The sequence below is a fragment of the Lissotriton vulgaris genome, chromosome 12 (genome assembly GCF_964263255.1).
Source record: "Lissotriton vulgaris chromosome 12, aLisVul1.2, whole genome shotgun sequence".
NCBI lineage: Eukaryota > Metazoa > Chordata > Amphibia > Caudata > Salamandridae > Lissotriton > Lissotriton vulgaris.
Window position 1 is genome coordinate 685,708,133 of NC_141700.1, and position 17,628 is coordinate 685,725,760.

General features: G+C 45.6%; 1 protein-coding gene across 1 annotated transcript in view; it reads right to left on the reverse strand.

Moving 5' to 3' along the window:
- CDH13 (cadherin 13) overlaps window positions 1–17,628 on the reverse strand; it is a 2,285,705-nt gene that overhangs the window by 425,498 nt on the left and 1,842,579 nt on the right. Inside the window, exon 10 of the mRNA XM_086945882.1 lies at window positions 4,559–4,812. Coding sequence (XP_086802008.1) covers window positions 4,559–4,812 — 254 coding nt within the window. The remainder of the gene's footprint in view (window positions 1–4,558; window positions 4,813–17,628) is intronic.

Genomic DNA, 17,628 nt, shown 5'->3' on the forward strand with positions numbered 1-17,628 from the left:
AGAATAATAAAAAACTCCCTTTAGCAAGGTTTATTTTAATATCCTCTGTTTGCAAATGCTACTTCTAGAAAGTTAGTATTTGCTCGCCTGACTATTTCAGCCCGCCTCTGCCAGGATGTGTATCTGTTGTCTGGGTTTGTGTTAGTGACAGGGCTGGGGAATTCCCGGGGACAGTCGGGGTTACCAGGTGGTGAATAGGGTGCTTACACCAGGATGGGTGGGCAGAGTAGTCCTTGACTCTGAATAGGTTTGTGCTCCACCACCACAATGCTGGCTCTACCTCCTGCGGAGCGTCTGGTGTCCCTGAACTGCACCCTGAAAGAAGACGGCAGCGTCCTGTCAACAGAGTACTCCAAAACAGGGTTGAACCAGGCTCAGGCCCCCTGGCCTGCCAAGACAAAAGAAACCGAGTATAAAGGTAGGAGCCCTGCTCCTAAGAAATTAGATCCAGTTTTGACCACAACGAACCTCTGCCTGACTAGAAGGACCAAGAGAAGTTGAGGAGAAGGAAGCCTGCAGTGGTGCCTTGCTCAGGACGGAGAGGAAAAGACCAGAAAGGACTTTGAAGACTTGTGCCTGAAACTATCTCCAAGGGCTTGATCATGAGCTTGCCCTCTGAACGGAACCCCAGGACCATTGGGTTCTATTCTGCCTGTGCCCGTTTGCTGTTGGGCCTTTAGTTCTTATTCCTTCGCCGGAGTTGTGACTCTGGTGCCTTCGCCCTGCAAGGTTGTGACTGCTCGGTGCCTGGCCGCCCCGCCGCAGAGAGCCCCGCTCAAGCTTGAGTCGCTCTCCGCTTCAGTGCCAGGCCGCCCGCTCTCCTGTTACCTCGCCTGCTACGGAGCACGCTGTGTGCCTCTCATCTTCTCCCGCCGTAATCTGCACTGAGCGCATCTGATAGTCTCGGATGGTCCGTACGTCGTAACGTACCCGACTGTCTCGCTTTGCCCTCCTGCATATCAAGGCAGTGCTGCACCCGTCTGCCTGTACTGTGGTACCGAAGGCCCGGTGCTGCACCCGTCTGCCTGAGAATGCGACGCCCCACACAGATCCACAGGTACGACCTGTATGCTAAGAAGTAGTACGCCTCGCAGGCCTGCATCAGATCCCGGATTGCCACAACCCTCCACACCGTCCCGCTCACCCGCCTCGCACCTCGAGGAGGCTCCGAGCCATATAGATCCTTTGGAGAACCGTTGGCCTCGTCCAGGGTCCGCCCTCACTAGTAGCCGCGCCTGAAACACCTCGGACACTCATCGCAAGGTACATTGGAACTCTATCCCGAGTTCACATCGGATGCAGGGTCTGCAACGTTTGTTTTCTCTGTCATCGTACCTTGCTAACCAAGAACGCTCAAGAACAATCGCCTATTTAAATCTGGTGGCCTTCATTCGCTAAACGTTATAAGGTCTTGTGATAATTCTGCATATATTTTTACATAAAGTCTATTTTTGATACAATCCTACGACTGGTGTCCGTTTGTGGTGGGTCAGTGGATTTCCTGTATGTGATCATAAATGCTTAACTAACTATCGCCCTGAAGATTAGCCTTGTCTGCTCGTGCCACACTACCTAGAGGGTAAGCAAGGGTTATTTCTAAAGGAGAAGTTCTCTTACCCTGACTAGAGGAGAGGGTCCCCGTTTGTCACAAGTGCACACCTGTGCCAGCCAGAGACCCCCGATTCTTACATTAGTGTTTAGGATTTAGGTCACAGACAGATCACATTACTCTAGCAGAATGTAGCCTGCGAGAGGTGAATGTTGCAAAGTTTGGTGTAGCATCAGGACCAATTTTCAGTTCAAAGTAGCTTTTACCTATGATAGTTGATTCATTTCTGCTGTTTGAGCACCATTGTGAAGTTTTGCGTCTCACAAGTGCCTACATAAAACCTCCAGTCAATGTGAGCCACAAACCTTGTCCAACAGGAGCAAAAGCTGATAAACTAGCTGCACGAAGACAGAGCTCGCGGATGAGATGTGTGAGTGAATTTCAGGCTGCAGTAGTAACGGCAACTAAGGTCAACACAGTATTTCATTCTTGCAAAATCCATTAAATAACTTATGATTTTGTCTGGATCATAATAATAATGGTAGACACAAGTTCAATGTAAAGCAGTTTTGAAAAAGTGCTATGTATAAAATAAATATTTACATTTAATGTCCATAATTAGAAACTTATACGCCAATTTATTCTTAGTTGTTCCTTTCTAATGATACAATTAGCCCAAGAGTTTCGACTTTTACAATAAATTCTAAATCGGACATATTTGTAGTCTAAATGTGGCTTAGTAATTTACTAAATGTGGGTTTTCAGTAGCATCTTCTTTAAGCTTGATGGGATCAAAGCACATGCAGAATTCCAAAGAGAAGTAAATTGTGGACCAGTGTTATTTTATCCTCCTGTTACATATTATCACAAGTTAGCATTGCATGTAACTATCACATTATTTCACTAAAGGGAACTTTCGAAGGCTCCCTTTCTAAAAATATGACAGCTTGAATGGTGCTCACTAACACAAAATGTGCATTTTAGCAATGTTTTTGATAACTCCATTCCAATTTGAGAATCTTTTTGTGAATGCATTTAAATAGGTTAACATTGCAAAGAGTCACACTTCAAAATTCGGCTACAAAGGTACTACTCTTTAATTGTTTTCCTTAATGATGCAACTGTAAAAGTCGTATAAAAATCAGCTTTGCTGAAGTATTATGAACAATACATTGACCACTTATAATTATTGTTGGCATATTCAGCACCAGTTCTTGACACTGAGCAAACTGGAGATAAAAGTCCCTCTGTGGTGCCATTCACCACCGGTAAGCAAATAGCTCAATCGACAATACATTATAGATAGGTCTCCTGCATACCAAATCAACATTTCCACATTGTTGAAATGCTACAACCTTAAGGATTTAGAATACAGAAAAAAGAGCACACTCATGGCGCAAAATAATAAAAAAATTCCAGATGTAAAACCTGTCCTTGTTTGTTAGAATGATTCTGTGGAAAAAAACCCTTTGGGGACATCTCTCACAAAGGCAATGGACGACCTGACACAATGGGGTCTCAGCAGTGCCATAAAAGGGAATACTACAAATTAGCTTGCTAATTGATTCTCCATTCATTAAATATGAGTGTCTGTGGCAGCGTAGGAGAAGTAGTTCATGCCCCTAAAGAACTAGCCAACATAGATATGGAGTGATGTTTCTCATATATGTAGGACACGTGTGGTGTCGCCGGCTCTTGAACAATGCCAAAGGAGAGCATGTCCTTTAGTTTAGAGGTTTGTGTTGGCTTGAAATCACTTGCCTTGTAAATTGCAGATTGTGTAGAGGAAGAAAACAAGTGCAGTTTAAGAGACTACAACAACAAACATAACGAGTGAATAAGACCTAACCATATAACATAAACTTAAACCACTTCTATAAAAATCAGCAGATTACGGAAAAATATATATGACCTTCGTAGGATCAAACCTTCTGCAACTTAATGCCATAGGTATGCCAACAACCTTATCCTCTCTACTCATCTATAGTTGTGCATGCAAGTCTTTCATGGGTTTCAACATCAAAAACAAAGATTCTTTGACACGTTGAGACCACAAAATATTTTCTTCAATAAGGTTCTCATTTTTTTTATCTAGAGTCCTTCTTTCATGTCATTTTGAAATTGTTTATTATCGGTTTAAATCCCCATATTAAACGTTTCAGAATACCCACAACAATTTTGAAAAAACTATACAAAAGTTGATGTCAAAAGCTACACAGTTTTGGTTTTAAGTAAATTATTTTCATCCTGCTTAAAACTTTTACATTTGAGCCCAAGGAGGCAAGGACAATTAGTTACATTGTTTGCTTTGTAGGCGAGTTCTAATCCTGTGGGCGCAACATCAATAAACACTTACCAAAAAAAAAACTTTGTTGATTAGGCTCGGTTCCATTCTCTGTAAAATTTGAAAGTTTTGGAAATGGGAAGAAGCGGCGACTACAAATGACATATTTACAGCCAATGCTTTATATTATACTGTTCTTTACCAATTACTATTAAGCTAATCAGCTACTTCAGTAATTATGTAGATTTTATTATTTGTCTTTAAATCCCAAATGTGAGAGTGAAATTCATTTATACCACTAACAGAGGGGCAGATGTTTTTGCAGGACCTATGCAAATAGCTTCAAAGGAGCCCCACTCCTGGTTCTAAGTAGAACAAAATGTTCTATAAAAGAAAACGACAGACCGATTCACAATCTGGCGGCACATAGTTCTGTCCCTACACAAGTTGCCTCCTAAAAGATTCATCAGCCAGTCCTGGATTTTTCATCGCATAAATATATTTCTGGCATAAGTGTGTGCCCTGAAAATCATTGGGCTCAGGGTAAAATGTACACTTTGACCCTTGCCCTTAAGACTGTCTTGGCTCCATCAAAGAAGAAATTTCCCATTTCCCCATCTGAAGGTTGAGCATTGTGCATGTTGGCTTTTCTAATTTTTAATTAGAGATTGAATCTGAATAAAGAACTTTGATTATTTTATTAAACAAAGGAAGATTTCACATACCTAATGGACTGATGCTGAAGAGTGTCTGGATCCACAGCAGTTATTGTGAAAACTTCACTGCCAATAGCGATGTTTTCTTGCTTCGTCACAGTCATGGGGTTCGGTCGGAAAAATGGGCCTTCATTGACGTCACGAACAGTGATCTGAACTGTCGTCGTGGAGCTTGGCCCGTAGGAGATATCCGGAATCAATGGGTCTTCATTTTCCACTTTGATCAGCAGCGTATGGAAAGCTAAAATCTCGTAGTCCAGAGGCTGTAAATCAGTTTTGTTTATTTATTACTTGTAAGAAGTATGAAAAGTTTCAGCTCTTAACATACATCAATAACTCATCATCTGCATGCACACTTAGCTGATTATTAAATCCACATATATTTCAGTTTCTTTAGATACCAAGTGTAAGAAATTGGGATGTTGGTTGACTGTGGTGTAAGCCCTGGTCAAGTGGCAACCAAACTCCTTGTCAGGGTAAAGCATAAGAAAAGTCTAAATTAACCTGTGCTCACCCCTTTGGTAACTTTGCACAGATCAGTCAGGCTTAACTTAGAGGAAATGTGTAAGGTATTTGTGCAACACTTGAAACACCAAAACAATGAAAAAACACTGTAAAAAAAGCCAACAATTGGTTTAGTAAAATAGAGAAATGTTTAATAAGACCAAAACAACAAAAATGCAAGTAGTAGAACCGGAGATATTTAATTTTAGTGTGTTTATTGAAAATAGTCCGAAAAAGCACCAACTGGGGATTTCTAGGTGCCTCCAGCACAAAGTCACAATTTCACACTGACCGCGATGGAGCATTGTCTAGCTAGGGACCCAGTTAGGCCTGCTTAACAGAGTACCTTAAATCCTGGTTCCGGAGCATTGCATGAATCTGTGTCAAAGATGCACCGCATAGCTGAAGAGATACGTCTGTGTGGCTGGGCTGCAGTGAGAGGTCCTGTTGCATCATTGCCGAGGATCCTGATGATGGTGTTTGAGATGCGAAGTCCAGTTGCAGGTGCATCTGTTCAGAAGAGCTGAGAGGGTGTGATATGGAGTCTATGGTCATCCTCAAGGCTGCCATCAAAGAGAGATATGAGGACCTGACCTGTAGATGCGCTGCACCATTGGGGCATGGCATAAGTTCTGAGGGCTGCTGAGGCATTGTGGGTCTTTGTGAAGGGTCCAAACAACACTGCAGCATGATGCATAGGTTCGGCTCAATGATGCACTGCTCTCCTCCTGGGTGTGAGGGACCAGTGGGTGCGAGATGGGATAGAGATTGATGACGAGGATTGGCAGAGTGCGGTATCTTCCCCTAAGGAGGTTGGCAACTCCTCCCGTCTTCGGCTGGTGCAGCTCAAAATCTTGCACAGAGTTTATGTCACTGGTCTCAGACTTGTGCACATGGGCCACTCTGTCGATGGCCTTTGTAGGCGCGGCTGTGGTGCCCTTGCCACTTTCATGCACTTTATATGGGAATGTACTGCAATAGCTTCCTACTGGCGACGTGTGCACTCGATTATGAGCGAGGTGACTGGGGTGGAAGTGCATGCGGAAGCCAGGAGATGCCTTCTGAACATCTGGGGTCCGACAGATCATACCGTGGCCCAGACCCAATGGGTGACCCTTGGTAATATGGTTGCGAAACGGGACATCGCACAGATGTGGGGAGCTACAACGGCTCCGAGGGTTGTACAGTGGAAGGCCAATATGGATTGGTGTATGTTCCGGGAAAAGACTGTGTATGTTGCCAGGGGTAAACCTAAAAAGTGGCAGAAAATATGGGGGGCTTGGAACGAATACAGAGGGGACATTTGCGTACCTCCGGACTCCGCTCCACAGGAAGAACACTTATCACCGTAGCCTGTGACTCCAACTGTAGATTTTTTACGCTGCCATCCTGTGTTCCCCTCCCTCCACATTCCTAGTATTCTATTTCACTGGATATTACTGTGTTTACTGTGCCCTCCAGGCCCCCTCAACACGCCTCACTGTACTCTACATTCCATTGCCTCTTTCTTTGCGCCAGTTTCGGCGCTTTCTTTCCCTTTTCTCCCCCTTTTCTTACACTGGTTATAAAAACTTGAAAATTAACCTTCACTCGTTCTGATGTATTGACTTTTGCACTTTGGTTCTTTTTGTTCCATTCTGCTGCCTCGCCTCCGGGATGTAAGGCTGAATAGCTGTGTGCATTGATTTAAAATAAAGGTTTTAAAAATAAAAAAATGATGCACTGCTCAGCCGAGGATTTGCATCGGTTCTGCTTAGGAATGAGGCGCTCAGCACAGAAGATGTATTAGTTAGCAGAGATGATGAGTCGGTTCCACTGTCAAGCACCTTCAGCCCCTTCCAAGGATCCAGGACAGGGGTGGCACCACTTGGCAGGGTAGACTCATAGAGGGCAGAGTCCAGGTAAATGTGTAAGGAAGTTGGAAGCCTGTTATGTCTCAGACCTTTCGATAAGAAGGCCAACTTACTAGCCCTTGGAGTCACTTCGGGTTCTGGGTTCATGATATGCAGGTCCAGTCCTTCTCACCCAGACAAAAGGGCAGCAGGCAACAGGTCAGCACAGCAAGAATATCAACAAGTCTAGAAGTATACTGAAGTAGTGGTTTCTGAGGTCCTTCTTTTATACACAGTTGTGTCTTTGAAGTATGGAGAAGTATGGAGAAGCTTCCAGAGGCATGCACTTGAAGTGCACAGATGCCCTGCCTCCCCTGTTCTGGCTCCAGACTAACTACAGGAGGTATGGGCATTCTTTTTATGTTGACAGGACACAGCCTATTCAGGTGAGGCTGGGCCCTGTTCTTCCCTCCTATCCTGCCAATAATGGCCCATATAGTCACACCTAATCTCTAATTCAGAATGGCTGTCTAGAAGTGATACACAAAACCCACTGCACCCTGTCATGTGACAAGTGACAGGCTGCAAGCATCAAAAGGCTAAGGCAAGAAAATGCCAACTTTCTAAAAATGGAATTTTAAGAATTGCAATTTAAAATCCTATTATACCATAAGTTAGGATTTTGAATTGCAGTTCCAGAGACACTAAACTTGACCAAGTTATATCTTCCCATTTCGAAATTACGCTTATAAAATTTAATAAAGTAATACCAATGTTATCCGGTAGGAGAGATAGGCCTTGCAGTAGTGTTGTGCAAGAACAATTGTTGCTTACCTGTAAACAAGTGGTTCTCCAGTATTGGTGTCTTTCATAGATTCACATGCCTGAATATTCCCCCGTCGTCGAAGTGGGAGTCCCAAGTTAAATAAAATAGCAATAAAAAGAATCCCAATAAAGTATGTATATAAAAACATATCATATAAATTGCAACACCAATTGAACTCCATCCACTCAGGATCCCCCACAGACCCATGCCCTCACCACATCTTCAACAAAGCAGACTCCATCATAGCACCACACCTCCGAGACGTCATCAACTGCTCCCTCAACTCCGCCACCTTCCCGGAAAGCTGGAAACACGCCGAACTCAGCGCCCTTCTGAAAAAACCCACAGCTGACCCCACCGAACTCAAAAACTACCGCCCCATCTCGCTCCTTCCATTCCCGGCCAAAGTCATCGAGAAAGCTGTCAACAACCAGCTCGCCGCCTTCCTCGAAACCAACAAATCCCTTGACTCCTCACAGTCCGGCTTCCGAGCCAAACACAGCACTGAGACTGCACTCATCGCAGCAACAGACGACATACGAACTCTACTGGACAATGGAGACACAGTCGCCCTCATCCTCCTCGACCTCTCCGCAGCCGTCGACACAGTCTGTCATAGCACCCTGTTACAACGCCTCAGAAACATCGGAATCCAAGGAAAAGCACTGGAATGGATCACCTCATTCCTTGCCGGAAGAACTCAGAGAGTCCGCCTCCCACCATTCAAGTCAGAGGCCACTGAAGTAATTTGCGGCGTGCCACAAGGATCTTCACTCAGCCCCACCCTCTTCAACGTATACATGAGCCCCCTCGCGGCCATCGCACGCCAACACAACCTCAACATCATCTCATACGCTGATGACACTCAACTGATCCTCTCACTCACCAAAGACCCTAACACCGCCAAAACCAACCTACATGAAGGAATGAAAGAAGTAGCCGAGTGGATGAAGCACAGCCGTCTGAAACTGAATTCTGACAAAACAGAAGTCCTTATCTTAGGTACCTCCCCCTCCGCCTGGGACGACTCTTGGTGGCCAGAGGCCCTTGGAAAAGCACCCATCCCGACGGACTACGCACGGAACCTAGGCGTCATCCTGGACTCCTCACTCTCGATGACCAGACAAGTCAACGCCGTTTCATCATCTTGCTTCAACATTCTTCGCATGCTCAAAAAAACATTTCGCTGGATCCCCACCGAAACTAGGAAAACGGTCACCCACGCACTGCTTACAAGTGGCCTGGACTATGGAAACACCCTATATGCCGGTACCACCGCAAAACTTCAGAAAAAACTCCAACGCATCCAGAACGCATCAGCCAGACTCATACTAGACATCCCGCGTAAAGACCACATTTCTGGTCACCTGAAAAACCTCCACTGGCTCCCCGTCAATAAGAGGATAACATTCCGCCTCCTAACCCACGCACACAAAGCACTTTACGAACTTGGACCCGAATGCCTCAACACACGACTTTCCTTCTACACTCCCCCCCGCCAACTACGCTTTTCCAACCAAGCCCTTGCTGCTGTACCTCGCATCAACAAAACCACCATGGGAGGAAGATCCTTCTCCTACCTGGCGGCTAAAACCTGGAACTCACTTCCCATTCACCTTCGCCTCACTCAGAACCACCTAGCATTCAGAAAGCAACTTAAAACCTGGATATTCGACATGTAATTCCCCACCCTTCTTCAAGCGCCTTGAGACCCTCTGGCTATGTAGCGCGCTATATAAATGATCTGACTTGACTTGACCAGAAATACTTATAAGTACCTGGTTAGCATAATCATATAGAAATACATGGAGAAAAGAAAAAACCTGTATAACATATCCATGTCATAATGTTAGTCCAAACTACAGCCAATCAGGCGCAAGCACCCCTCCAGAACCTTCTCCTCAGAGGCTCAGGCCCTCAGATTTTCGTAGCACAGGAGTGACAAAAGAGTCTAGGAGGTGAAGCGAGCCTCTGAGGGGAGGCGGGTGGCTCGCATGTGAATCTATGAAAGTCACCAATACTGGAGAACCACCTGTTTACAGGTAAGTAACAATTGTTCTTCTCCAGTATTAGTGTGTCTTTTATAGATTCACATGCCTGAATAGAATAGTGAGGAGTAACATCTGGCTGTAAGAGCAAAATCAGCAATGCATAGGTATAAAAATGCAAAGATAGCATAACATAGCCAGATAGCGATAATAAAGAAAAATAATATCATCACATAAACCATATAGGTGGAGGGAAGAAAGCAGAGGCTCACCTTAGTTAAAAAGATTGTGAAGCACTGCTTGGCCCACTGCCGTATCGGCTTCGTGATTGTTTCAAGGCAATAATGTCTCGTGAAAGTGTGCCTGCTGGACCACGTAGCTGCTCTGCATATTTGGTGAATCGGCACACCAGCAAACAGGGCAGTAGAGGATGACATCGCCCTCGTGGAATGAGCTCTCACTGATGATTAAAGAGGCTTGCCAGCTTTTTGATGACCAAAGGAAATTGCTGAAGAAATCCAACAAGCAATAGTTGGCTTGGTAACAAAACGACCCTTGCGCATGTGTCCGTAAGCAACGAACAGCTGATCAGATTTGCGAAAGGGTGCCGTCCTGTCGATGTAAAATTTCAGGCATCGTTTAACGTCCAGTAAATGCAAATGTTGCTCTGCTGGAGATTGAGGATTGGGAAAGAAGGTCTTTACGAAAACAGGTTCATTGAGGTGAAAGTCAGTGGGTACCTTAGGCATGAAAGCCGGGTTGGTGGGAAGCACAACACAGTCTGATTTGAATTGGATGAAAGGAGGTTTAAGGTAAAGGCGTGAATATCACTGACGTGATGTGAAGATGTTTAAGCAAGGAGAAGAGCCACCTTCCAAGTCAAAAACTTTAAATCTGCTTTGTGGATAGGGTCGAATGGCGCCTTCATCAATTGCGCCAAAACAATATTGAGATGCCTGGTAGGAGGAGGACGCGGAATGGGCGGGAACTTCCTGAACAGTCCCTTGAAAAATTGACGAATGATTCTGGAAGAACAGAGAGAGGAGAGCAATCCTGCCAGAAGCGAGAGTTTGCCGCCAAGAAAACTGTTAAAGTAGAGTACCAGTTGTAGAAAGAATGGCAGTAACTGAGCCGGAGTAGAATGAACGGGATGGATGTTGGCAGCTGCGCACCAGTGACAGAATCTTTTCCACTTTAGCTTGTAGGTCTTTATTGTGGACGGAGCCCTTGCATCGGCCAGAATGTCCCTGTATGCTGGCGAAATGTTCAAATGGGCAATTTCAAGGTGCTTAGGTTCCAGGCCACTAATTTGACAGAGGAGGGGTCCTGATGACAGATCTGACCCTCGTCCATCGTGAGGAGATCCGCTCGAGGATGAAGGCGAATGGGTTCGCACTGTGAGAGAAGCAGCAGTTCCTAGAACCACGCTTGGCGAGGCCATCTGGGAGCGATCAGGAGAATGTGGCACGGCTGTCTCTGAATCTTCCGTAACACTTGAGGAACTAGTGGAATCGGTGGAAAAGCGTAGGCGAATAGCTCGCACCAGTCCATCAAAAGGGCATTCCCGGACAATTCTAGATGGGGAAGCCAGCTTGCAAAGAACTGGCATTTCCGGTTCGTAGGGCCGCAAAGAGATCCACGTGCGGATGACCCCAAAGCCGAAAGATGAAGTCCAGAGTCGGCTGATGCAGCTCCCACTCGTGAGTCGAGGATGCAGACCTGCTGAGGAAATCCGCCAGGATGTTGGAGATGCCTTGTAGGTGGACTGCTGTCAGGGTAATGTTGTGCCGAAGTACCTAATCCCAAATACTCTATGCCAGCCGAGACAGGAGAGGAGATTTGGTGCCGCCCTGCTTGTTCACATAGTGCATACTGGTGGTATTGTCGGTTTGGATGAGCACCGATTCTCCTTGAATCAGAAAATGGAATGATTTGAGCACCAGGAAGATGGCCATTAACTCCAGCCTGTTGATGTGCCAGGAGCGTTGAGACAGAGTCCACTTGCCCTTTATGGACAGCCCTTGAAGGTGTGCGCCCCATCCTTCCAAGGAGGCGTCCGTCGTCAGAATGAGTTCCAGAGTGGTGTTGAAGAAAGAAGTCCGGGCAGCAACGTTGGGCGGTTGCACCCACCACTGGAGAGCTGACCTCATCTGGGCGGTCACACTAGGACCAGATTGTTGAAAGAGACGGTGACCTGACACCACTGTCCAATTCTTCCTGAATGGGGCGACTCTTGCAACTGCAATTCGGGATCAGAGAGATGCAGGAGGACGCCATCCCCAGAAATGACTTCAATAGACGAATTGAAACAGACTCTTTTGAACAGATAAGAGCCACCAAGTGTAGAATCCATAGCTGACGCTCGTGAGACACGAATGCCTTGGCTAGTGACGTATCCAGAGTCGCGCCTAGAAACGTTCTGCAAGGAACTGGGTTGACCTGAGACTTCTCGGTGTTGATGGAAAGACCGAGGGAGCGAAATAAGGTCTGACAGAGTCGAGTGTCCTGGGACAGCTGATTGCGAGATTGCGACTCAATTAGACAATCGTCTTGGTACGGAAAGATTTGAACTCCTTGTAGACGCAGGTAAGCCACCACTGGAGCCAGGACCTTTGTGAAGACGCAAGGGGCGGAGCGCAGGCCGAAAGACAGCACTTTGAACTGAAAGTCTCTCCGCCCTACCCGGAAGCGCAAGTACTTCTGGTGCTGAGGAAGAATTGGCACGTGGAAATGAGCATCCTGGAGGTCGATGGTAGTCATGAAGTCGTCCTTGGAGAGAAGACGTAGGAGCTCCACGAGCGTGAGCATGCGGAAGGATTGGCACTTTAGATATTTGTTCAATGCCCGTAAATTGAGGATTGGACGCCAGTCGCCTGTCTTTTTAAGATGAGGAAAAATCGGGAATAGAATTGCATCCCTTTCTGAGACTTGGGAACCACTTCGATGGCACATTTTTGGATCATGATGCGAATCTGTTGGAAAAGTTCTTTGAAGTGCGCTGGAGGTGGACCAGTTGTAGGAGTGGGGGGAGGAATCTCGATAAACTCCAAAGCATGGCCCCTTGATACAATGTCCAGCACCCAACGGTCCAAGGTGATTGAGGACCATTGAGAAAAGAACAGGGAGATTCGACCTCCAACTTTGAGCGGGTAAGGCAAGTCATTGTCTCTTGGAAGCGGAGCCTCTATAGGAAGACTTTCCTCGGTACGATCTGGAAGACTGCTGGCGAGAGGACTGCTGCGACTGTGAGGAATATCTCTTATTTCCTTGACCATAGGAACAGTACTGATTGGATCCGCTGCGAAAAGAAGAGGTGGTGCCGCGTCCGCGCGCACCACAAAAAGGCTGTTTGCGGAACTGCAAAGTGCCTAAGGAACGAGTTGTTTCTGTATCTTTCTTTATCGTCTGCAATGCTTCATCGATGTGCTGACCGAAGAGCGATTCGCCGTCATACTGCATGTCCAGGATTTTTGCCCGAACCTCTTGGCCAAAAGAGGCAGAACAAAGTCAGCTCTGACGCCGCAGAACAGCTGCCACTGTGAGCTGACGGAAGCCAGTGCAGGCGATATCCACCGGGCAGTCTATGATCTCTTCTGACGCTCTCTCCTCCTCCTGAAGAATGTTTAGAGCCTCTGCTCTGGAGGTCTCAGGAATGAGAGCAACCATGTCAGACCACACCTGGGGGTTGTAGCGTCCTAGTATGGCCAGAGAATTTGCAGCCCTCACATTAGTGGAATCCATAGTAGAAAATGTTAGCCCAATGGCATCAAAGCGGCGACCTTCACGATCAGGAGGAGATGTAATTGGAGAAGAGTGGTTTCTGGAACGGCGCTGGGCAGCATGTGTGACCACAGAATTTGGTTTAGGCTGTGCAACCAGGCAAGCTGGAGACCTTATACTTCTTCTCCAAACAAGGTAACTGTGCCGGGATGGAATTTAGTGTTTGCATCAACTTGACACCCTCGTTCCAAATAAAGTCAATGATGGCGACTTTCCGGACCTGTTTGAAAGGTTGACTTTTAAAGTCGTAAAGAAAACAGTCTTCGTACTTTTGGACCATAGGAAGTTCAAAGCGGAGTGCCGCTCTATCCTTTAGCTGGTGAAAACGTGCAATGTCAACAGGAGGGGAATCTCCTTGAGTTGCAGGAGGCGGGGACGGTGTTTGGATCTGGTAATCATCCCAAACTGCCATATTGCCATCATCATCATCGTCATCCTGAACCTCGCCGTCCTCTCGCTCTGTGCGAGCATCATCTTCATACACTGTAGCATGGACCTGAATAGAAGTTCTAACCGGAACAGATGGCGCTGCTGATGGTGGCTACTGAGCAGCAGCAGGAGCTGCTGCAGGCACGGGCGCTGTAGGCAAAGGAGAGCCATGGCGAGATGGCAGAAAACGCCTGTTGTAATCTTCCAACATATAATGGAGATTGGAAATGAGGGAAAGTGGTAGTGTCGCTGTAGGAAACTAAGTAGAAGGTTCCTCCTCTTGTAAATACGAACCATCCTGATCATCCCCATATTCTTGACATTTTATGACAAGTTCAGAAGGACTTCGTGCTGCCCGGAATTGTTCGTCCTCATCCTCCTCAGAACTAGAGTTCTGTTCAGAACCTGTGGCAAACAGGGGTGATGGAGGCTGTGTGTCACTTGGAATATTGAGCTGGTTCAAAGGCTCCTGGCGACGTTGATGCAGAGGGTCAACAGTGGAAGAACCAGACCCAGATGAAGAAAGTGGCACCAGAGGCAAAGATGCGAAGGATGATGACACCACCGTCGACGGAATCGTCGTTGAAGTCGTCGACGACAACAGTACAGACGTCGATGGAGCCGCCGTCGACGGAGCCGCCGTCGACAAGGCTGTCGTCGATGAAGCAGCCGTCGACGGAGCATTCATCGACGGAGCCACTGACGACGAGGAGGCACTCTTCACAACCTTCGTCGACGAAGATCCTGATGATGACGATAGACTCTTCTTCAACGTCAAGGCAATAGGAATCATCGACGAGACAGTTTTAAAACTGAGGCATACCTTTGTCGATACAGACGACGTCGACACAGCCACCGTCGACGAGCCAGAAGCAGAAGTCATCATCACAGTCGTTGTCGACGAGCCGGAGACGGCAGATCTCGTTGTCGGGACGATCGTTGACGCTCCAGTCACCGATTTTGCACGTTTTTGGACAGAAACATGCTTAGAAGAAGCAGAAGAAGCCTGAGAGTCTGATCTCGGGCCGTAGGTATAGCAGGAGGAGGTAGAGACACCGCAGGAACCTTCATGAGAGAAAGTTTCTTCTTCTTCAAGAAGGGAAATGGCAGATCCTGCACACTGCTACGCTTAGAAGCGGCTTTAGAAGTACCTGACGCCAGGCTTTCTGCGTCAGAAAGAGCTGAATCCTTGTCTTTCAATCTTTGTAACCAAAGAAGGAGACGACCCTCCCTATCCTTAAGGGTTTTAGTGGAAAAAGTCCTGTAGATTTTACATCTGCCTACCTCATGGTCAGGATAGAGGAAGTATATACACTTTTTGTGGGGGTCCTCAGAGTAGAGCCGCAACTTCCCACAAGAAGAACAAGTTTTAAACAAAGACTTCCAACTAGAAGACATAGTAGAAACATTGGAAAACCAGAAGAAAGTAGAAAACTGAGAAGAGCTCAGGGAGAATCCCTTCACACAACGTGCTGTAGAAAATCTGAGGGCCTGAGCCTCTGAGGAGAAGGTTCTTGAGGGGTGTTTGCACCTGATTGGCAGTAGTTTGGACTAACATAATGACATCCATATGTTATACAGGTTTTTTCTTTTCTCCAGTATTTCTATGTGGCTATGCTAACCAGGCACTTATAAGTATTTCTGGTGTTGCAACTTATATGATATGTTTTTATATACATACTTTATTGGGAGTCTTTTTATAGGTTTTTTATTTACCGTGGGACTCCCACTTCGACGATGGGGAATATTCAAGCATGTTAATCTATTAAAGATACCCTAATACTGGAATAAAATGAGTTTAAGAATGTTTCATTACCAGTGCATGCAAAGCTTATAAAGTACATCTCTTACTTTTTAAATATATTGCATCCTGCCCTCTGAGCTGTCCAGGGCCTACCATAGGGGTATCTCATATGTGTAAGAAATGAATGCTCGGGCCTGGCATAAGGTGTATTTTGCCAGGACAAAATGGCAGCTTGTATTGCACATACAGGCTCTCTCTGCAATGGCAGGCCTGAGAAATGATTAAAGGTCTACTTAAGTGGCGCCCACAATCAGTGCTGAAGGCTCACCAGTAGCATTTCATTTACAGGCCATAGGTACATGTAGTACCAGTTTACTAGGGACGTATATGAAATTTAATATGCTACTGGTGTATAAGCCAATATTACTGTGGTTAGTGGAGAGAGCACATGCACTTTAGCACTGGATACCAGTAGTAAAGGGTGCAAAGCCATAAGGCCAACAAAAACATGCTTCTGTGTATGTATGCTATCTCTTGTTACCCAGAACTGCTGCACCTTCTCATTCTGAGGTTGGCTACATGTCTCATACAAGTGTGTTTATGGCCTCCTACTGTCGATTAGCTGAAGAAGGAAAGCTAATTACCCAGCTCCTGCTCCACCAGCATCTAGGCATTTGGTAAAGTGCTTATTTAACTAGGTCTGTAATATGCTGTCCTTGCTCCTGTCTCTGTTTCTGTTATCTTTCAGCTCACTCCCATGAATCATGCCTTGCCGGTACGCCTCACTGTGTCCCCATTTTCACTGCTGCACACCTACCACTCCAGTTACCCCTATTTCTTCCTTCTCTCTTCTCTTTTCCTGTTATCCACTGTCAGCTCTTAAGTTCTCTCTTTCTTTTTATGAACTAGAATTGTGTGTAATATTTCTATAAGAATATGTTTATTTGAAATACAGTATTTTTAACACTGTCAGCTAATTAAGTAACATCCTTCTGCCATTTCACACCAGGTGCCACTGTGTTCACTAAAGTGCATTCATTCCACAGTTCACTATTCCAGGTAACTTTTATCCTTTCTCCTGCTTGTTTTACATGCCATACCTGTTTCCCACCCTATAGTCTTTTCTTGTGCTGTTTGACAGCGCCTTGAACCACTGTCCGCGTTGGGTAACAATACTTTGTATCTCTGTCCTTGCTGCTGTGGCAAAGGTTCCTGGAGTCACCAGTAACCATTGGCTTTTCCTTCGCTTGCTCTCCTTACTTTAAGCCAATGTCTTGTGCAGTACAACAAGGAAGATGCAGTAGAATTTCCCATATTTCCAGCCAGTTTCCTTGGACGAAGAGATGGGAGGCCAGACCATTTCTGTGTTCTAGCTGTGTTTTGCTCAGTGAATTGACAGACCTGCCTTCCCTACAGGACTTTGCTGTGTACAAACATGGACTACCATAAACACTTCGCCATTTTTCAGCCAACGTTTGGCCTTCGATCAGCAGATGCTTAGAATAAATGTGTTAAAGTGCTAACTTTACAGGACACTTTTCTATATTTGAGCTCACTACCAATACCATTGCTGTATTTTGACATAGGTAGGTTATTATTACGATAAATAGTTTCAAATTTACAAGGTCTTTGGTATGGATATTATTGTTCTTTCTTGTTCTTCAATTATTGACTTGTTCAAACATGACTTTCTTTGTGGTTTTCACAAGGCTACTAAATTGTGGGCCAGTGGCACATGTAGGATGCTTGATACATCTCTCTCTCTCTCTCTCCAAGAATAATCATGCTAGGGTTCAGCGTGAACTTGGATAGTCAGGTTTTATGCATCTCCACAACTTTTACACCATTGTAATTTTTTCCTTTAGATGCATTTAAAATGTCAAATGTAACCCAAACCGTGCATTTGCAAATTCCGTTTTTGTTTTTAACTAAATATTGCTTTACAAACAGTTTATTATTGTAAAAGACTAACGTTT